The sequence below is a fragment of the Manis javanica genome, chromosome 3 (assembly GCF_040802235.1).
Source record: "Manis javanica isolate MJ-LG chromosome 3, MJ_LKY, whole genome shotgun sequence".
Taxonomy (NCBI): Eukaryota; Metazoa; Chordata; class Mammalia; order Pholidota; family Manidae; genus Manis; species Manis javanica.
Genome location: NC_133158.1, coordinates 64,959,679 through 64,982,560, shown reverse-complemented (window position 1 = coordinate 64,982,560; position 22,882 = coordinate 64,959,679). Strand labels below are relative to the sequence as shown.

General features: G+C 39.7%; 1 protein-coding gene across 7 annotated transcripts in view; it reads right to left on the bottom strand.

Moving 5' to 3' along the window:
• Positions 1-1,575: 1,575 nt before the first annotated feature.
• The window catches only part of LSAMP (limbic system associated membrane protein), an 813,202-nt gene continuing 791,895 nt past the window's right edge, over positions 1,576-22,882 (bottom strand). For 3 of the 7 annotated variants that reach the window (XM_037013125.2, XM_037013122.2, XM_073231607.1), the window contains 2 exons: positions 15,229-15,261; positions 1,576-9,221 (listed from right to left, as the gene is read on the bottom strand). In XM_037013125.2, the coding sequence (XP_036869020.1) occupies positions 9,124-9,221; positions 15,229-15,261 (131 nt within the window). In that variant the 3' untranslated portion in view covers positions 1,576-9,123. The other 4 variants (XM_037013123.2, XM_037013126.2, XM_037013124.2 and 1 more) reach the window with 3 other exon arrangements.

Sequence of the window (22,882 nt, the reverse complement as noted above, 5' to 3'; positions counted from 1 at the left end):
ATATTAAGAATAAGGCAAAAACTCAGTAGTGTAAGTTAGGCTGTCTGTCTAGGAACCAGGGAATAATAAAAAGACAGAGAGGTATGTTCATTGCACAAGGATTTGGAGTCAAAGTGTCAATACAGCAGAGGTCTATGGGTGGGGCCAGCAGCTGCAGTGGTTGAAAGGGCTGCAACACTTTTTCACTGAGTTGCCTCGGAGCTCTCAAGACTCTTAAACTGGAGCTGCTTGGGCCACAGTTGTTTGTGTAACAATTCTGTGTGTGAGAGGGAAGGAGTTGCCTTTTGTTTTGTAGACTTGGATTCAGAAACATTCTACCGCTGTGGTGAGGTTATAGTGATTGACGGAAAGAATTCCACATGCAGTAAATGTGTTGGTTGTATTCAACACAATTGTTTTTCGACAAGTGTTTATAAAGCTATTAGCAATGTCTGAAATGCTATGTCTGAATGGATGCTATGTCTGAATGGATTCTGGTTAGAATCACAGACTCCCTCTGACTGTGCCCTATGTATCTCTCCCTTTGGCTGGTTCTGATTTGCATCCTTTTGCTCTAATAAAACTATTAACCATAAATCTAACACTTTCCTGAGTTCTGTGAGTCATTCTAGAAATGATCAGATCTGAGAGGAGAGTGGGAGCCACTTAATTTGTAGCAGCTGGTCTGAAATGAAGGTAGCCTGAGGACCCCACCTTTTGGTTGTGGGGAACTGTCTTATTTGAGAACTGTGTCACTGAGTTTGGCAAACTCATTAAGAAGGGCATTTTCAGAATTATATATAAAATTCAAATTTGGGGAGATTGAGCCTTTAAACTGTCCACAGGGTTTAGGGATTGTGGTTCTCTCTGAGACCCTCTGCTCATTACTAAAGCTGACCATGAGTGTCACTCCCCCACGGCCTTCCCCAGTCTCCCACCCTGATTTAGAATTGCTTCTCTTGGTTTTTCTGACCCAATTTGGCTCTTAGACCAACTTCAGACCCTCTCAGTCACTGCTGATGTAAGCTTGGTTGACCTCACCCTTTTTGGTGAGCTCTCAGCAAGAACAGAAAAGAAATTTTTCCATAAGGAAAATAAGTAGGTGCCTTTAGAAAGTAATTTAGTTCCACCTACTACTGCTTTCAGGTAGGATCTTATTAAAACTAACCCTTAAAGACAACCTCTATTATGGAGACTTTAAAGAAAGAGTATACATCTAATGTTTTCTGATATCACACCCTAACATTTCACTCAGTTTAACAGGCAAGCATTTCTTCATGCTTTTTCTGTAGTTTCCCAATGGTAGCTCAGTAAGCATTAATTCCCAGTGCGTATCTCTCAAGCTCCCTTAAGGGAGAGAAAGAAAAACCTCGAGGGAATCTCTTTGTTTAGATGAAGACACTTATCCTAAATACCACATTCTTTTCTGTGAAAAGCCATTGATAAAGAGACTCTAAGTGATTCTTCGGTAGTTTGTCCACCCCCTTCTCACCAGATTTTCATTTTCATTGACTTTATTTCCTATCTTGTTCACGAAAACCTCCAATAAGTAGTGCAGTCAACACAAGATCACTGACTCAGGTCAGTGAAGACACATCTCCTTTTCATGTTTATTTCATTTTGTTTTAAGATCACAGAAGAGCAGAGCATTCATACGTGTAAAGTAACAGAAGAGAGAAACAGAATTTAAATACATTTATAAAGAAAAGGAGAAAAGCTTTTTTTAATTTTGATTTTTTTTTTTACACACACTGCGCTTTTTATTTTCCTTCACAGAGCTAGTATCCAGGGAAAAAAAAATCCACCCAGTAAACAAAAATTAAAAACCTTGAACAACAAAAAACCCAAACAAAACATGGCCATGTGTCTGTCATCATTAAGGAAAGTTCTGTTTATGTCTACGGGGCTGAAAAAAGGAATATATTTATATATATATATATATTTATTTATATGTATATAACACTGTTAATAAGGAGAATTCTAACCAAGAGCAGGATTTATACACCGTTCAGTAGAGCAGTACGAAGGAAGGGGTGAAGCAGAGAGGGGGAAGGAAGTTGGAGGTTTTCCCCTATGCTTCTCCCCCCTGTAATTTCCTCCTTTTAACCTCCTCCCACTCTCAGTAAATACTGAGGGAGCAGGATTTGGCCGTAATTCACCAGATGAACCATTTACAGACTCTGGTGAAGAGCAAAGACTTAGGAGAGTGGGTTCACAAAAGGCTTCAGATAGTTTAGAATTACTGCCACGTGCCATGAAGCTAGTAGTTACGTATGTTTTGTTAATTTGCGAGAAGCAGGTTTTTTTACTCTGTGCCTGGCTTTACAGAGAGGGGTGGAGCTGTAGGAGTAGGTTCTGGAGCACCACTCAAAAAGGGGCACCTCTGAGCCCACCATGGAAATGGGACTTGTCCTCTGGGCAGGGCATTCCCCCCTTACAGAGAGCTGCCAAGCGGAGGCTCTCAGATAATGTGGATGGGTTAAGACAAGTGGGCCTGTGCTCAGTCCATCCAGTGCACGCCATAAGAGTACTTCTTCATGAACTGCCTGAGAAGCCATCCTTTCTGTTTAGCCTCCCCTCAGAAAATTTAACTTTCACATTTGACTTTGGCATTCACAGCTTGCCACATTCAGCTCCTGAAATCTGTTCTTGTTCTATTTTCAACTTCTCTTGTACTTTTTGCAAATGAGGTTTCTTTTGCTTGAAGTTATAACTTAGAGGTCAAGTTGGGGGAAACTTAAGCCATGAGAAATTCCTTCCAAAACAAAATACATTATCTCACCAGTGTCTCCCAGAGCAGCCTTTAAAAATGCCTGGGACCACATGTTTACTGCCATCCCACAAGCAAAGAGCCTTCAAGGACATACATCAACCACAGTGAGGCCTTCGACCCAGGATGAGAGAAAGCAGATTTCTATTTCCTTTGCATAACTTTCTCACTTGCTACATGCATAACACCCGATCTGGCCATTTTCCTTCCTCTGAAAGGTTATTAGAATACAGTTCAAGTCAGATTTTGTAATATTATAAATAAGGAAGCAGCTCCAGCTGTTTCAATGCCCTCAGTATAATCTGATTGTATCCCTTCTTTACATTGCTAAGAAGTTTTGATCAGAAGAGAATTAGAGAACCAGTCCAGGGACCCTGTATTCTAGAAAGTTTTGGCTTTTGAAATGGAGATGACTGAATGATGGTTCTGAGAAGTGAAGATTGTACAGAGACCACACTAGTGATGAAAACAGCTGCTTGGAATGCTTAAATTCTCTCTCAGAACCAGGGTTTAGAGTTGACAGATGTTTTAGAAATGTTAACCAAATTTCCCTCCCAAGATTAGAAATACAAGACTCAGGAAGGTTAAATGAGTCACTGAAGGTCATATACTTTTTAAGGGCAGACCCAGGACTAGACCCCAATTCTCCCGATTCCCAATCTAGTACACTTTCCACTTCATTTTAAAGTCATCATTTTCCTTGGGTAGAGGAGTGTACATTAACCATAATGTTAATTTGAACTACATTTCTTTCTGTAACTGTCCTTGCAGAAACCTCAGGTGGTCCCTGAAGTCATCTCTTTGATGACTATTCATGTACCCATTGTTTAGATTGTAGAAAACCTATGTCATTCTGTTAAACACATCAGATATTTCAAAAAGACTCCAAGAGAACGTGCCTGAGAAAGATATTTCCAGGTAAGATAATTCTGTCCTTATTTGCAATATTCAGGATAGATTTGTAGAAATAATGGTCTACCAGATTAAGTGAAAGTAGTTATTTCCTACAGTGATTTAGCAAGATATTTGTCACGAATATAACACATTTTTTATACCCCACAATTTTCAAGGATCAAAATGACAAAGAGGCTTTCCTATGTCTTTGTTGGATGTAAAATAAAAACGGTGATGTGTTTGTTGCTCATCAAGGTGTAGGTGAGTTTTTGAAAGCTATTTAAATAAGATGTCTTAGATGGTAAGAAGGTAACAAGAAGATACTCAGGAAGTGATGCAAAGATATGTGAGCCCTTAGAACTCCTTTGTCCCTGTCTTCACCTCTCTTGCTTTGGGGTCAGGTGAGAAAACTGGCCACACTGGGAGAAAGTCCACTTGGGTTCTGAAGTAACCAGGAGGGGCCTCCTGTGATGGGAGTAGGATATGAACTCTTAACAGTTCCCGTGGATCTGCTTCCTTTTGCTGAGGCAACATCATGTTAGAGAAACTGGTCATTTTTCTTCCCATTCTTACCTGTGAAATGCTCTGGTTTTTTAAAATTCTTATCTGATTGTTTTTTCTAAGATCCATAGATTTAGCTGAACTTGGGCCCTGCATGAAAAATGAAGTTTACATAGTTTATATTATGTACATAAACTAGTGATTTACATTGATTTACACATGATTGGTGCCTAATTTATTAATCAGCACACAGTATGTAAATGCACTGAAAGGAAATCAAGATTTTAAAATAAGTTTTCCATAATATCCATAAACATTTGCATTGGTGTAAATGTTAAACCTAAACCTAATGTTAACACTAGTTTCTTTGCCAAGAGGGAAGTGATATTATATTGCTGGGTGAAAAGAAATTCTTTTGTGAATTTTAGCTGGCTACATTTGACAACACAGCTCATGCAAATGAGGACAGTTCACTCCTCCTGCACTAGTGTGCACATAAACGCAAAGTCCATTTTGCATTTAGTGCCTTGTTTACAGATTTTATGCCAACCGTGATGGAAAATTTACATTACTGGGGCAAATGCAATCTTTGGAGGGGAAATATTTTAAATACTAAAGAAAGAAGGAGGCCTCCTAAACTGGGTTTGCATTTCTCAACTCAAGGTTTTATCTCACCATTTTTATGGTATGTTTAACATTTGTCTTCAAAATATTAATAGTTTGTATAGATCAAATATAGTACTGCACTTATATTTCTTAAAAACAATGATAGTTTTTGGGAACCAAGACTAAATCCTGTCTAAAGGGTTATGAAGATGAGAAAAATAAGGCCATTGTTAAGCACATGGAACATGGTCCATAAAATATTCCTTTTAAACAAATAATTACAAAGTGGGAAAAAGTGGGGCTCCATGTCATTCTAAATGAAGCATTGCTCTTTTTTTAAACCAATTTCAGCACTCATCCTAGATTTGTCTTATAATACATACAATATTGTAAATATAGCATCTGTAAAGATAAGATTAAAAAAAATACATAGATATATATTATTTTTTTCATCAAATAATTCAAGGCCTGAAAAAAAAACAAATGAGGAACTCTGGGAGACAGTGAGTAGAAACAGTTAAACTACAACCAACCTGGGGATGGAATCTGTAATTCTGGAGTCATTAAGAAGCTAACTACTTAGTAGATAATAACTTAGAAACAATTTCATGCTGAGGAGTTTAGTTTTTGTGTGCAAAGGAGGTAAGTCCATTTTGGAGGAGAAACAGATTTTTGTTTCTGTCCTCCAAGAACATGAAAATCACGAGTACTTTTACAAGGTCTCTATGAATAGCCCCAGTTGACTGAATATGTAGTAAAAAAATGACCATGGCCAGGGAGAAGTCTATTTGAATCAGAAGAGAAGGCAAAGGCAATCGGACAAGTCTTCCCAAAAGAAAACACAATTTTTCCCTAACCCTTAGTTCTTTGAGGGCAGCGGGAGTAAGACTGTTCCCCCAGCAAGGCAAAACCTTCTGGTGAACAACTGCACAGAGGAGATAATTCTGCAGTTGCAAAACCTAGCATAGTTCTCATTGTTCAGGAAGTGCCCCTGTCAAGGTCCTTTCTGCTTTGAAAGGAGGGTTTAAGGATTTTGTTTCATGAATGGTAGAGTTTCATTGTACATACAGAGCACATTAAATTTATCAGCCATTGAGATTAATTGATGCATGTCACTCCTCTGAATGTACTGTTTGTAACCAATTAGTTCTTTTCCATGTGGGGTTTCAAGCTTTGATTACCAATGGACAAGATTCTTGAAGGCATTTATAGCACTATGATGAACTAAATTCTAAGAAGTCCCATTGTCAGATTCAGTCTCTAAGTGTCAGTCCTCGAGCTCTTTTTTCTGCTTTTTCCCTAACCTTTCTCCAAACTATGTTCTTTACTCTTCAGATTCCTTATATACTCAAACTTACGAGATTTTGGGAGTCAGCTTGCTCTGAAACAGGAGCCAGGACAAATTTTTTAAATTCCCAGATTCTGCCAGAGATATATGCAAACAACACAATATTCAGTATATGTTTAATTATGTTTAATATACGGTCCATTATATTAAAACTCAGGGAACAAACGGTGCTGACATGGCAAACACATTCCATTCAATGGAGAATCTCTTTCCATAAAACCAAGACCTTATCATTATAATAGGTTGGGGATAGTAAGAAATCTAGGTGTGTGATTAAATCTGTGACATGCCATGGGGGTCTGTTCCTGAAGCTGATAGGAAACTGAATAAACTCTTGTTGCTTTTAACTTATTACATATCTTAAACTAGCATTCATTTTCTCCAAAGCTTCCACTTAAGGATGTTGGCTCTTTGATATATGGGGAACATTTATCATCAAGGATGATAAACTTTTATTCCTGTACTAAGAAGACCAAACTGTTAAGAGAAACACTTGATTGTCAAAATTGATGCTACATAGGGATATAGCTTACCTTCCCTATATTTTTAGTAGCTACCTTCTTGGATAACAATTTCTGTCCTATGCTAGGATCTGCCACAAATACTCTTACCCAAACCCAATTTGTCCTTCTATTTTATGTCTAAACTGCAAAATCATAAAAGAAGGCTAGTGACAAGCTTCTAAAACAAATACAATCCCTTAGAAGAGGTTAAAAATGCTGCTCAAGATTACTACCTTCAGAGGCAAGACTCATTGCCAAGAGCCTTCAATTAATAACATCAAGAGAAATTTCAGATCTTCATTCCCTTTTCTTCCTTCCTTCCTTCTTTCTTCTTTCTCTCTCCCTTTCTTTCTATTCCTTCTCTCCCTCCCTCCATTCCTGTCTTCCTCTTTTGATTTGCAGTTATGAAGTTTTCTTTTTGATATCACATGACGGCTATTTTCCTGATTCCAAAATTTGGTGAGGTACCATATTCGGCTCTACTGAAAGACACTCGATTATGACCTCAATAATAATCCTCCATCTTTTCACACACTGAGCCACTTCCAATGCCTCCTACAGTCTAAGTGATGATAATGGTTGGTTTCCTGACAAAGACACCTACACACAGAAAGCCAGCTCTCTCTGCAAAGCCTAAGAAGATCCTTTTGGTGTTGTGGCGATGCCAAGCTTTGGGGTATGCCTACAATTCCTGCCTAAATTATAACAAGTTTCCCAGCTGTTTTGGTTAAGGGACTAACTTACGTTTCAGTGTTAATGGCAAGATGACTCTTGTATTTGTAGACTTTGAACACCATGGTATCTTTTTCAGGAGACTAGAAGCCAGAAGTGAGCCGGGAAGGGGGAACATAATACCATTCCTCAAGGCCGAGTCTAGGATAATGATGGGGTACTATGAACAGTGGTGCTGTAAACACCATCAGTAGGACAGAAGGGAAATAATGCAGCCAACCAAATGAAGTCTTAGCCTAGAACACCAGGGCAAAAATCTGCAAAGGAGCATGAGGAGCAGATACCTTATTGTTGTGGTCAATGCTTTGTATTAGAGCTCTGACAGTATCTTTACCTTTTGAGTAGGGACCTGGGCATCTGTCTACTTTCCCTGCTTTGTTCACTCTCTGTATTTTATCTGAAACAGGAAGCAATCTCTGCTCAGGGGAATCCATGGGGCAAATACAGTGTTACGTGAAGATTAGGGAGGGGCAAAACAGGGCTGCGTAGGATCTCCAGGTGGCTCCCATCCTGTCATTGAGGTTAACCCTTGGAGATCTTTCTGTTTCTGAGGATTTACTCAACACATGCTACTCACTCCTACAGCAGAGCAGGGACAAGCCTGCACAAAGCCAGGAAATACCCATAAAATAAGAGTGAAATCAGAAACTTCTCCTAGGTCACTGCGTCCCGTCACTGATCTTTTCTGCTTTATGCTCACCCTATCAGTAGTAGGCACTTTCATTTACAGTGATATTCTGAGTGACTCTTGACTGGGTTCTGATGATTGGACTAGGAGAAATATGAGGTTCTGCCCTTAGGAGGGGCACAGTGGTTTGAATACACACTGATGTCATGTGACGACCATGGACAGGGGGAAGGACTGCTCCTTGCCTCCTTCCCCACCATGTCCCCCAGCAACTTGTCACGGCCGCATCTCACAATTACAATGGGGGACAGTATCTATAGCACAATGAATCTATGTACACATGGACCATTTCCTTGGCATGCTTTAGAGAGAGACACACACACTCACACACATGTATACCCACGTGAGAGCGAGACTTGAGCACGCGTGCACAGTGGAGAAAATTAAAATGGCACTTCCTAGCGCTTGTGGCATGGCTAGTGCTCAGGGGTGGCAGGGGTGGTGGGAGTGAAAAGCGATGGAGGTTGGGATAGGTGGTAAGGATAAAAAGGGAGTATCTGGGATGGATGTGAGGGAGATAGAACACACTGGAGGCCTTGGAGATGGCCTTAAAAGCTAGAGAGATCATGGAGGCAGGGAAGCCAGATAAAGGCTCAACACAGGACTCCAGCGTGGATTCCACCAAGAGTCTGAAATGGCTATGAGTCAGCTCAAATGAACAACAGAATAAAGAGATGATGGAAATAGAAACGCCAAAGGCAAGACCTTATTTTTTTCTTCCCCCACAGATGAAAAGGATGAAGGAAGGATAAAGTGTGTGTGTGGGTTAATATCCATCTTGGACTTCTTCACTTGTCTTATTTTTACAACATCTGGACATTCTTAGCATGATGGAGTCTTTAGACAGCATACGTTTGCTTAGATAGACATGTATCCTGGCAGAACTTTTCCCGCCCTGAATTATACTCAGATTTGAATTGATGGACTTCAGAATTGTTTTAAATGTTGTATTTGCTTCTTCATTTTCTTAGTTTCCCCTTCATTTATAAACACACAAAGTTGTGAAATAAACGGTCTCCCCCCATCTTGCTGGCTCTCTCTCTGTATCCTGTGTGACGCATTTTTGTGTGTTTTTTAAAATTATTTTTAAATTTTTATTCTATTAACATTTGCTGAGAAGGCAGAGTAGAGATGCTGCCAGCAGCCACAGTGGTACGGCCAGACTGATGGATCCATTTATTCCTCTCACCGACCCAGGTCCTGCAGTGCAAAAGAGAGGGAGAGAAAAGAGCAGAGTTACATCCGGCCCACTCTATGTCAGGGCTGACTGCTGGCGGTACCAGAGGCAAGGCAGGGCTGGGTCCCAGTGCCTCAAAGTCCATGGGCTTATGTACAGCCCAAGAAAGGTTCACAAGCGTTCCTAAGTCTTTCTCCTTTAGTCAAAAGTATCTTAAGGGCTATCATTGGTTGAAACTCTTCTAAATACAAAACACTCTCACCGGAGAAGGCCCAGAATGGGTTGTCACTGATGTGTCTGAGGGTACAGCGGCCCCCCAACACCCAGCCTCCTCCAGGATGCTCTGCACGGCACAGCCCGGTGATAACGGCATTCAGCAAGATTCCGGGCCCTGGGGAGGGGCCTTCTGCAGCCACACGTGGGCTCCCTGGCAGATTCATCACAGCTTCTCCAGCAATAAAACATGGAACCAATCTGTGACTCTGGTTTCCACGGGGGAAGCAGTAATTATTTATTTGTTAATGGGGAGGGGAATTGTTTCAAAACTAACACTTATGCCTGAGTGGCACCGCAGAAGAAAATGTCAACTCATTGTAGAGCCTTAAGAGGCTCCAAGCTCTGGTCCGAACTCTTCATTTGACACTTCAAAATATCGAAAACAAGGACATCAATGAAAACAAACATGGGAGGTTAAGAGGCAGGTCCAAACCAGAAGCAGAGCGGAGATTTGAACTTACCCAGAATTCAGCCTGGAGGGTAGTCTTTGTGTCGCAGTGTGCCACAGCCACCCTAGCTTTCCGAATGGACACAGTTTGGGGGATGTGGGTGTGGACCCAGGAGGGAGATTGGAACGGAGAGGAAAGTGGAGAAGGGATTCAGGTGTTGACATAAAGAGGAGGAACAGGGCAGAAAATGTCGCTCTGAAGAGCTTGTCTCCTATGCTTTGTTCTATTTTCTCCTTTTGGAAAGTTCTGATCCATTAAAAGAAGAAAATACTAGTATTTTTCACAATAAAAACTTTCAGATTTAAGATTGCATGATAAGACAATGACATTCAAAAGAGAAATTGGTGTGACTGTAATTATGGGTCACTTTGAGGTTTTGAGGGCACATATGCAGTTTAGTGTGTGTGAATGAGTATGTGTGTGTGTGTGTGTGTGTTTAAACCTATGATGGTTTGCAAATACAATGGAAACATTTTCTGGTATGTGAATGTTTCCAAAAAATTGTCTACAAACATACTAGATCAGAGGTAAAATAACAGGGAAAATGTGGAATTCAATAATGTTCCTCCAATCTACGTTTTATGTAAATAATAATAGCAATAATAACCAAAAAACACCAACATTTACATAGCACTTACTGCAAGGTACTGTTATGAACACTTCAGAAATACGAGCACACAAGCAGACTATGAAGCAGTACTACAACGAACCCTGTTTTGCAGCGAGATCACAGAGTTACACAGAGGTTACATCCATTGCATAAATTCACACAACTGGTAAGCAAGGAGCTGGGTTTTTCACCCAGGCAGCTGGCTCCAGAATCTTTGCCGCTCAACACAGCCCAGTGAAGTTACATGGGGAAGGGGTGCCGGTGAGTCTCAGTTTGGGTTTGTTTAAAACAATAGGCAGAACAGATAAAACAATGTGAGTGGTATCTGTTTTCTTTGAAAAAATGATTTTCAACAGAATATATTGATAATATGATTCAACAGAATGACTAGAATGCCTTGAAAATAGTAAATATATTACTTAACATAAAAATATGAATATACACACATTGTGAACAGCATCATTACAGTATAAAATGAGCTTTATTATCTATAAAGCTATGGAAATACAGAACAATTTAAATATTCAATCGGTCAATTCTTTAATTTTCTGAGTGGCTGTAGAACCATATTAATGAAAGGCAGTTTAGCTACTTCAGGTTCCTGCCTTCATGAGGAATTAAGTTTCAAGAAGATTATGTGTCCTGCATAAAGCAACTGATGGCTAGTTGCTGACTAAGCCCTGGAATCCAGGTGTTCTGAATCTTAGCACAGTGTCTTTCCTAATCCACCCACTCTAGGCCCCCACCCTCACTCTTTTTGGCTTTTGGGATCTTAAGCTTTCTTAATGGCAACTCCCCAGGGCCTCTGGCCTGATGGCAATGATCTGTCTACCATTTTAGTTCCTCTATGCTTTCGATGGCATGAACTCTGTGGCACATTTGTTTGGATTAGTGGGTCACTGAAGCTTCCAAAACAGAGAAAAACTGTACACAAATTGAGGCCACACAGGGTTAACAAATATGATTTTTGTTTTGCCCTGGGGACAGTATGAAACAGAAGATTTTCAGAAAGAGTCTAATTCTGCGTATTTCCTTAATCTCATTTTTAGTGTGGGGATAGTCTAGATTATCTTTCAGACATCTTAGAGTTGAGTAGTATTCAGGGAAGTCTACAAAACCTAGTCTTATATTTTATTTGAGGGATAGTAACTATTTCAGAAAGCAAAAATTCCCAAGCAAAATGGAAGGAACAAAACAGCAGCAGACTCACAGGCTCCCAGAAGGGACCAGTGGTTACCAAAGGGGAGGGGTTGGGGAGGGTGGGCGGGAAAGGAGGGAGAAGGGGATTGAGGGGTATTATGATTGGCACACATGGTGTGTGTGGGGTCATGGGGAAGACAGAGTAGCACAGAGAGGACAAGTAGAAACTCTGGCGTCTTACTACGCTGATGGACAGTGACTGCAATGGGGTGTTTGGGCCTTGATAATATGGGTGAATGTAGTAACCACAATGTTGTTCATGTGAAACCTTCAAAAGATTATATATCATTGATAACTTAATTTTAAAAAATTCCATCATTGAAAAATATAATATATACATATTTGGATCTAGATAAACTTGTTTATATATAACACTTGCTAATGTATGTACAAACATACATATTCAGATACAAAGTGAAGTATATTTATGTTAAAGGCATGTTCACAGACATGTGATATACACACATATTTGTCTTTTAATATACATAATTGAGTATTAACTATTACTTTCACATGAAATTCAAAATTATATATAGGAAATCCCAGTATGACTGTGGTAATAATCTTCAATTTTATCCTTAGTAGAATTATTACATATTGAAATGTATTTTGTGGAACTGTTAAAGGTATCTTCATCTCCATCAATTATTATTTGTTAAGTGCTCTCATATAGCTATTTGATGTGCTTATATGACTTGCTCTTTTCATAATTGATTTTGAGAGTAGTAAATAAATAGGCTTGAGAAACTCCAAGAATAAATGGGTGAAGTTGGGGAATCATCACAAGTGTGTATGCAATTACAGATGTATATGACTGCATAGGAGATTACTTCAGTTAATGGCTATTTCAGGGAGGAATAATCAACAAAATAATTAATTATGTTGTAGTTCATAGTTATGGAATTTCTGCTTATTTGTGGAAATGCAAATCATAAATCTTATTTCCCACACCAGATGGCCAGGCTCAGCAAGTGCTTTTATACACTGACAGATATAATGAAAGCAAGAGTCTGCAAACATAAATTAGCCTTAAGAATAGATGGGGAAATAGAACCACAATTCAAAAACCACTACATGTTTTTCATATAACAGACAAAAACTGTCCCTTGGTATTTAGCCACATTCTTTATGTGTATATGTGGGTGTGCACACATTTATATGTGTGATATCTAATAAACATTTGATAAATGGTAGCATCATCATTATTAACTATGGAAGGTATAACAGAAAAGCATGAAATACTCTGGAATCAAAGGCATTGGTCTGTGAATTGGATCAAGGCTTTCAATATTTGACCCAAACAAGCAAATTCAGCTGCAGCAAGTTTGGGATTCTTGAGTCAACATACCAGATCAAGGTTTTCAACTCCAGGACAGGAAGATAAGCTACCTGCACTTTGCAATGACAATTCTTATAAAAGGGAATTTGTGGTTAAGGGCAAGATGGTAGAACATCCTGAAATTGCAGGATTTGACAATTTTTTAGTAGGTCTCTATACTACAAATCTGACACAGGATACTGAGCCAATTGATTTGTCTTTCAGTAAAATCTAAAGAAAGCACAAGGTGATATGTATGCAAAATAATCATTAATCACACCCTCAGTGATATTTGGGCACCCCTTTTAGCCACTGAGGAATTGAGGTCAATCATAGTTTTATTTCTGTGAATAGTTCAATCCTACAAGAAAAGGGAGGCCAGAGTAAGTTTGAATTCTTCTTAGAATTATTTAGGGCTGACTGAGTGACTGAAAATAAAACAAGAGCCTAAACAATATACAAAGGAATTGTTAAGTGAAGGAGAAAATTAATCTAGATCTCTCTTTGATACGAGCTAGATGCATAGGTGAAGGCTCTCTGTCCTGGGAAGCCATGTTTAAAGGGAAGCCTATTGTGATTGACTCTGGCGCCACCTGCTACCCACTTTCAGTCAGTACAACTTCCTCTGGGTGAATGAATGGGGATTAGAGCCTGTAATCTCCAGGTTGGAGCAGATTAGAAGAGGGGATATATCGATGTTTTCTTTGAGCAATGTGTCTTCAAAATTAAATTTGGGCTCCTCCTACATAACTGTTAATGCATTACCTCCCCTCTCTATAACGTGGGTGGTTTTGGGTAAGGCTGAAATATTCCCACAGTAAAGCTGGAATTATCACATATTTTCTATCAAAAGAGCACTGAATATTTTGGCATGGAAAATTATGAAATTTTAGGCCAGTACTTAGAATTCTTTCAGGGGTCACTAGGAATTTATCTTGATGGTCTTTTAAATTAAACAAGAAAAGACAACCCTATCCCCTATTTCTACATTCACACCAAAGCCCTGAGGTATCTATCTTACGTTCCACTAACATGATCCACTTAAGATGCAAATGTAATTGATAATCATGGCAGTGGGGAGAGACGAGGGGCTTAGGAGGACAGTGTTTTATACCCTTTTTCCCAAAATGATCTTGGCCCTTTATATATGTTCCTGATTGCCTCTTCTTGCAGCCTTCAGTGAGGATTTGCTAGAACTGGCCATAAACAAGGTGTTGGCCCTCTCCTGGGAGTAAGCAATGAAGTGTCCATAATCTCTGTGGCTCTTGGTCACTGGTAGGGTCTAAGTCCCACAAGAATAGGTTTTTATTATTGAGAATGATGGTTGTCTTATCCCCTTTAAGGCTCAGAGAAGATGACATCTTCATAGGAGACAATTACCAGTCTAAGTCAGAGGCCAGAGGACTTAAGCAGGGTGGTGCCCAGCCACGCAGGTTTCCCTGTAGATCTAGTCTGGGGACAGGCACTGTTAGGGATTTCTGTTGGACTTGGAAAGAGGGCACCGTAGAATTGGTAGTTATAAGAAATGTCTTAGGGTCCATTTCATGAGGCTTTGACCTGATTGATTTGTCTTTGTAGAGAAAAGTATGTGGATCCATCATGTGATGGAGACATGAGGGGCAGTTGGAGAGCACACAGGGGCAACTCCTGGGTGAGCCCCGTAGACCAGGTGTATTGCAGCAGGGGGAGGTTAGATGAAGACCTAGGAGTATGCTGAGGCTGGAGGGAATGTTAAACGCTAAAGTGCTTCATTTTAGGAGACCCTGCTCTACTTCCTTCAGCAATGCATCTGCTTGAATAGCCAGCCAGGGACAGGAAAGTGGACTCTGTCTCTTCTGAGAGTCCTGTCATTGGGCAGTGAACATTTCCAAAAGTGCAGTTCTGCAAGAACTAACCATGGACACTTAAGGAAAGTGAGAGGGGGGATAACTTGCTCATTTCCAATGAGTTAGAAATGCATAACTGTCACAAGCAATATAAGGGTCCTAGGTTGGATCAAATGGGTTTTTTTTGTGAATTAGGAAGTCCACAATCTGGGAAAAACAGTGGCAAATGTGTTATGAAAATTATTATCACAAATTACTGAGATGAAATAAGCTCAAGTGTATATGATTCCAGTATAATGCTGTGAAATCTTAGTTTTAACATATAGAGGTAATCAGAAAAAAGAACCATACCTTTTTGCTTGAAGTGCACGGTGGTGCCAATTTCTAAAAAAGAAACATTTAGCAAAACAAAAACAGATAAAAAATTCTTTGTCAGTTTAAAATAAGCACAAAGATAGTCTGGTACTCTCCACTGGAAGGAGACTAAGAGAAAAGGGGGAGAGGACATTCTAACAGGAACACATATGGGTGGGAAAGGCACATGGAAAGAAATTGCTTTGTGGGAACAAACGCTGTGCAGGTGGAAGTGGAGAAAGCAATTTGCAGCTACAAATACTTGATATTCCATGTCATGTGTGTAGACAAGTGCAAGACCTCTGAGCAACCCATGGACTGCACTTTAATGGAATAATGGATGTGTCTGGCCCTCAACCCCATCCTGCCATTTGCCCCTGGTTTGCTCCACTCCAGCCAATTGACTTTCTTGTTTTTATTCTAATATGCCAAATCTATTCCAACCTTAAAACCTTTGCATTTGTTGTTCATCTGCCTGGAACGTTCTTCCCCCAGGTTGTTGCATGGCCCATCCAGTCACTTCATTCGGATTTCTGCTGAAATGGCATTAACTCAAAAAGGACTCCCGGGATCACCTCATCAGAAATTGTACCCTCTGTTACCTTCTCTTCCTTCACCCTAACTTACTAATATGAATAGCACTTACCACTACCTGACATCCTGTTCTGCACTTCCTGTTTGCTTGTTTAGAATCTATCTGCTCCATTAGAATATATGCTCCATGAGAGCAATACCAGTGTACGTCTTGTCAACTGTATTCCTCATGCCTAGGTTTAGAGCCTGGCATGCAGTAGGAATTCAATAAATATTTGTTGAATGTACAAGCTCAGGCAGGACAAATACTGGGATTTCATTTTAAGTATCCTCATCAGGTAAACCACAATATTCTTAGATCTTTAGAAGTAAACGTGGAAAATTTCCACAAGATACCACTTTGAATATCAGGACAAATTTAATGGTTGGTCAGATAGAGGAGCCCAAACAATGGCTGTGGGGTGCAGATTTTCTTCTCTGTGAAGATCAGTACGCAGCCTTGCAGTCCCGATAACATGCTTTTATTAAGGAAGTAAAGTGACTGGACTCTGAAGCCAGAGCGAGCCTTTTGAACTGGGTAGTTAATCACCTCACTGTCCTATGTGAAACTTGTTCATGCTGTCTTGTGGCTTCCAGGATAAAGGCCAAAATCCTCGGCCTGGCGTCTGTGGCCCTACCTCCTCACACCTCCAACCTCATCAATGTACATCATCTCTGCATTCCAGCCCACAGCCTTCTTTATTGTCTGTCCATGGTATTACATCTTTGTTGTAGGCCCAATGATATCTCTTGTCAAAACCCCACTCATCCTTCAGAATTCAGTTATACCTTCCACAGGGAAGTTTTCCTTAGCCTCCTTAGTAAAATTAAGTCCCTTTATTATATGCTCTGCTCTCCTTCACAACAATCTTAAACACATTTGTCTAAGGTTTTGATTAATGCTGGTCTTTACTCCTGGACGTGAGTCCTGTGGAAGCAGGAGCGGTGTCTGTTGCTGTTCTCTGCTTTAGCACAGCCAGTGCATGAAGGCACTCTGAATGGACAGTGGGCCAAACAGAAGATCTAGTTCACTGAAACATGAGACAAATAAAATATGCCAAGCATCCTTGCAACAGAGGATCTGAAACTCTGTTAAGCCACACAGAATCTGAGTACTAAATTCTTTACGTTCTGATTGACACAAAAAGGTCAGATCTTCAGAATCAGGTCTGCAAAGTTTCTGAGGTTCAATGCAATTTATCAATCCCTCTTTCTGGCAGACTTTCCATTTGCCCATCCAAAGGATGTCACAAGGAGAAGCCCTCAAACAGCGTGCTGTTTCCTGGCATCCTTAGGTTGGCTATAAGAAGGACACAGTTGTCCTAGTGTCTGAAGTCTTGAAAACGTTGGGCTACAATTTAGCATTAGCAAAACTAGTGTCAGGCAGGGTGATTTTTAACAGCAAACTGTGCCTACATCTAAGGACAGCTGGGGGTTGGGGGAGCCCAGCGTGAATGTTCTTTGGTATCACACCTGCTGGGGACCTTCAGGTGCCCTTCTGTCCTTGAAGAGCTAGTCCACTACTTGCAGAAGTAATGGAAGTCCATACAGAAGGATGGAGTAAGAATTCTGCTCCTCTCCTAGCAGAAACCAAGTATGGATGTCACTCTCATCCCCGAAGTGAAGCAAGGTTCTATTAAGATATAAAACATCAGTCTCTACAGGCTGATCACACTGATCATGTGAGAACTGGTGCTCAACTGTATATTAAACACACTACCACTTCTTTTCTTCCATAATACCTGCTCTGACAACTTTTATTTGAAATCAACAAATTGCTGTAAAAACTGTTGAAAAAGCCCTGCAGAGAATGTACTTCTCAAAATTCTAGGAAACTGAGGCCCAGAGAGGCTAGTCAGTTACTCAAGGTCACATAGTGAGAGCAGAACTGAGACTGAAATTCAGGGCTCTTGGTTCTCCAGCCAGAACTCTGCCCATTATCCCCCAAATCCCCTCTGGTATTTTTATACAGCAAGGCTATATCCGTATAGCCTATATAAGTCTAGGGTTATCACGGGGACACATAAATGATTCAGTGTCTACCTGGGAGAGTTGGGTTCTGCTCCGGTGCATAATGCAACTTCCCCTCTTTCATCAGTTAAGCCTTTTGGCTTGTCATTCTTTAGAATTCATAAGGACCCCTCAAGGTCACTGTGTGATGCTCTTCACCCAAAGGGGCCTAGACCCCTAATGTGACCACCGTCACGTAAAGAACACCTGATTTCTGCCACTCCATCCCTGGCCCACAGGCCTCTGGAAATAATTCCAAGCAGTTGTTCAGGGTCGCAGGCAGGCAGGAAGACCAATGGTTCTGCCTAAGCTAGAAAATCACTTTGCTCTCTCTGCTTCAGTTTCATCATCTGTAAAATGAGTTTAGTTAAAAATTTGTGTTATAGCTAACAGAAATATTAATTTTCATACTGAGAGTGCTGCCAGACATACAGTAAGTGTCCAGTGAATAAGAGTTCTTGTCAGAGTTGTGGTAAAATCCCTTCTGGAGGGGACTATCAGTGACATTTTGGTGGAAAAAATGAAGTTATATATCTTAACAAGTAAGCCATGGCCCTGCAGGTCCAGAAAATATTAAACACTTCTGCAGCAATACATATGAACAAAACAGAGAGATGCCAGCACACTGAAGTGACAGGGAAGCAGATTGATCAGGCAGCATTTTGGTCAGGAGAAAGCAGCAATGTGCCTGGGCTAACCAGTCACGGGCATGGGCATGTGTAAGACCCTGTATGTCCCAAATGGGTCCCTTAGGGAATAGAAACCCTCTTAACAAATCAACTAAACAAGAGCTCATTAAAATAAAGATTTAAAAACATTGCCCAGATATTCTACTCTGTGAAGAAAATATCACTAAAATTCAGATAAAAATATATCTCTTTGCTTGAAATATCTTCAAAAAGCAAACTGGCTTAGTTTACCAAACTGGCTTAAATTTTTTATAAAGTCCTCCTTATTGCAATAAATGAACTGATATGTGAAATACTCATGATCGTAAGAATTGGAAGTTTTTTTTGCCTTTAGGAAAAGAGAATGGAATGCTTATTTTGTATTTGTTGCTTATCCTTTTCTGTTAGAATATAGCATTCTCTTTTGAGGATCAAAACCCTGAATTTTTTTGAGCCTGGCTCTGCAAACTTGGTTGTGTGCTGACATCTTGTGGCGATACTGAGAGATATTCCTCGGTGAGGTCTAAAGGAATCACCTTTGTCCACCAGGTGGCAATAGTGGGAAAAATAAAAACCACGATTTTTTTTTTCATTCAGAGCAGAAATGAAACGTTACTTTTTCATAAAGGAGTCTTTCCTGTTCTTATAGACAAGAAAAAAATGTTTGCTCCTTAATAATTGAAGATTATTCTTCCTTTTCTAATGAGAAGGGGGTCTCAAGTTCTTCAGTAAAACTGCCTTGCCAGGGATTATTTCTGTAGGGAATACCTGGACATGCTCACTAGAATCTATCTGAAATTATAATTTTTATGCCTTTCAGGAAAACTTCTTTCCACATATTGATCTTGCTTTTGCAAATACATTTAACAAGCCAGCTTGGCAATGCAGGTGCAAAGAATAAAATAAAAAGATAAACCTACTGAAGCAATACAATGGACAAAACTTTGGGGGAGTTGAGTACAAAGAAAGTTCTAGAGTTCTCTGGAAGCATTATATACCATAGTTCCTGATGAGAGGTACAAGGCAATGGGGGAGAGTTTAATGTTAGAAAAGGCAACTGCTTTGTCAAATATTTATTTATATCACCTGTCTTTGACTTTCAGCTTCTTTACACCCAGCCACGTTAGACAAAACTGTAGCATCCGAGAGCTGATTGAGCCTCTTGTTGGCATAGACAAGGTCTTCCTTGTTCACTACTGTAGCCTCAGCTCATTATTTCTCTAGCACAGACTAAGTGACCCATAAATTTATCTAGTACATAAGTGAATGTAAGAATGAGCAAATGAATGACTGAGGGAGTCAGTTAATTCCTCAAGAGCTGCCTTAACTAAGATTCTAAATAGGGGAAGATTCTATTCTTGTGGAGACACCATACCTTGGTGCAAAGGCAAAATCACTGTTGGAAACTCAGTCGTTTGAAGAGCCATATGAGGCCAGGAGGTCCTTCCATTAGTCCCTAAATCCTGGCAGACAGAACATTTTCTGGAGGGCTGAGCTTTTAAGAATATCTTAATGACTGATGAAAATTTAAACCTTAAAAAATAAAAATCCTTTTTGTTCTTTTTTGTTCCAAGCTCAGGAGATATATTCTCTTGCCTCTCATCTCCTTTTCTGTGGTTGATTGGCTTCATCTCTCTCTCTTTATTGCTTTCCAGAAATTAAAGTGAGCTTTGTGAAGGTGAGATGCATCATGGGAAATGCCAGAGTTTACAGCTGGGAACTCCCTTACTGAAAATGTTCATATCTATGTTTATGAACAACTGTGGCATTTTGCCTTCTTTGAATTCTATCTGGGAGAAGAGATGACGATACAACAAATCCATAAGAAGAAAAAGTGGTTTTCCAGGGCTTTGACTCCTTTTGACTCTAATCCTGTGCTTACAAGCATTCATTCCCATCCACTTGTAGGCTATGTCGAGCATTGGGGTTTATAATGTTTGCATAGTTGTTCTAATTTTAGGGTGTTTACTTGAACACAAAGGGCTCACTTTTTAACCTGCCACAGCCATCTGAACACGGAAACATGCTCTTTTCTGTTGGGTACGGCATGATTCTTGAAGGCCAGTCTTCTGATGTGCCACAGGGTTTCAAAATGACTTATTAGTTAGAGGACTTAAAAATAATTAGTGGTGTTTCTTTTTTTCTGGGCCACAGAGTCAGAGTGTAAATACAGGAGAAAGAGGGAGTCCAATTCAACAGGGATTTAATCCTCCAGTTGCCTGGAAAAAGTGAGAGGGGGCGGGGTTGAAATCACTAAGAAATTTGATGCACGAGACCAAGGAGAAATATTCCATGGGCTGCCCTTTCCTCCCTCACGGATGCCGAGGGCCTGAAGTGTAACATCGGTAAGGTTTCTCCACGGGAATTATATGTTTTTCATGCTCTGACTTTCATTTTGTCAGGGTTTTGAAAGCCAAAACCTTTATTATTATAGTGGCTTAAAAGGGGGAGATTTTTATGAATTCAATTTTCAAAGCCATACTTTGAAAGTTATTAATTTCTTTCTCAGAGGTTTCTCCACTCTACTCAAGGCTTTAAGGATTAATTGCTTTTATAGGTAAGTATTTTTTAAATTTTGACACAGAAAAAGGTATTTCTGTGATTTCTGTTTAGACTGTTAGGAGTTTTTGATTTTCTCCTACATACTGTATTCATGTTGTATAAACCCTAATATCTAATATTTGTAGTGTAATGTTCTCTGAGAACCATAGTAATCATTCTGGATCTAATTTAGGGGGAAAAAGCCAAAATAGAGAAATAGGTCTAAACATCAACGTTGTTTATTTCTGTTTCCTTAGTTTATAGGTGGACCATATCCTAACTACGAATGCAATATAGCAAACAGCCTGGGAAAACTAATAAGTCTTTTTATGTCATCAATATTTGAGAAATTAAGTTGTCTCCCCTTACCTCTGCGTGAGTCATGAAAGGAATCCTATACTTTAATTATGGTGTAGAATTTTTCCTCTTAGAGCTGACTGTGACCAGAAATGGACTTCAGATGCTGGATGCCATTTAGAAGCCAATCAGAGATGAATGATTTACCAGGATATCTGCTGCCCTGGATATATGGTGATAACTTCTTTTTGCATGAATGAATAGACCCAAACCAAAATTAATGCTGACATAATTTCTCATTATATGATGTGGATTAAAATAGTTGAGACTCACTCCAACTATTCTCACCAATGAGTGAACCAACCTTCTATAAAGCAAATGTTCTATATTAAAAAGATTCAGAAAAAAAAACATTTTTTTAAAGGTCATCTCCTCAAAAAAAGACAAATGCATAAAAGAGGAAATACAAAATGCCAATGTAGAGAGAGAATGTAGGTACTCCATCTGAAAGAGGGACTTCCCTGGAAATCCTGGAGGTGACACAAGGGAAGTTGTATGATGAGTAGGTTGCACGGAGGGCTACTCCTGGCCGGCCTCTGCTACGACCTTGAGCAAATCACAGAAAGGGCTGCCCAGCCTCAGAAAGGAGAGAAAACGGGACAGTTTTGGTGTTTTAACTTGAATATTTTATAGTACACTGGAGACTCAAACTTTCAGATGAAGCATTTGTTTATATCATATTAGTGGTGTCATCTCTGAGGAGGGAGACTGTACATATGATCCTTATTTTCTTCTCTACCATTTCAGGTATTTTCAAATTCTTCCATCATAAGAATGCATAACATTTATTATCAGTATAGCACACTATTTATAAAAACAAAATCAATTCATTTTTTAAGACCCTTTAAATTTGGGGAAAAGAAAATAATCACTTTCTGATTATTTGGCTTTGGGTTGACATCACTACAAGAAGACTGAATTCCTGCCCCCCACCCAACACATCCACACTTTTTAGTTGACTGGTATCATACAGTAAGACCGAAAAGAAGCTGAGATAGGTGAGGTCTAATTTCTGTAAGGAACATAGTCTTAACAGCATGAAATGACAATGCAATAAAAAATGTATTACATGAGTTTATGAGGTCCTTCCGACTGTAGGCTTGATGTAACTGCTCATAGAGTAAGCATAGGTGGATCATTTGACTTTAACGGCTATGGGGTCTGCTCAGTGGCAATATGGAGTGTTACCAGGGAAAGTGCAGACTCACTGAGCACTCCCAAAATAAAGAGAGGGCTTCATTAAATCTCATACAGCTTGTCAGCTTTCTCAAACCCTGTGGGTTTCTTATTTAGCCTGAGAAGTTTAATTTTTAATAATCAATGACTTAAAATGTTGGAGAACGCCCAAGGGGCAAAGTTTAATAAAGGAGCTTCTCTGGGCTACTCCACCTGAAACATGTATAAGATTAGAAAAGTTCCAGAGGTAAATGTATGTGAACCGGCTCTCAGGAAGGTATTAGGGCAGACATGAGTTCCTGTCTGAAGAAGCAATGTTTCTGCCA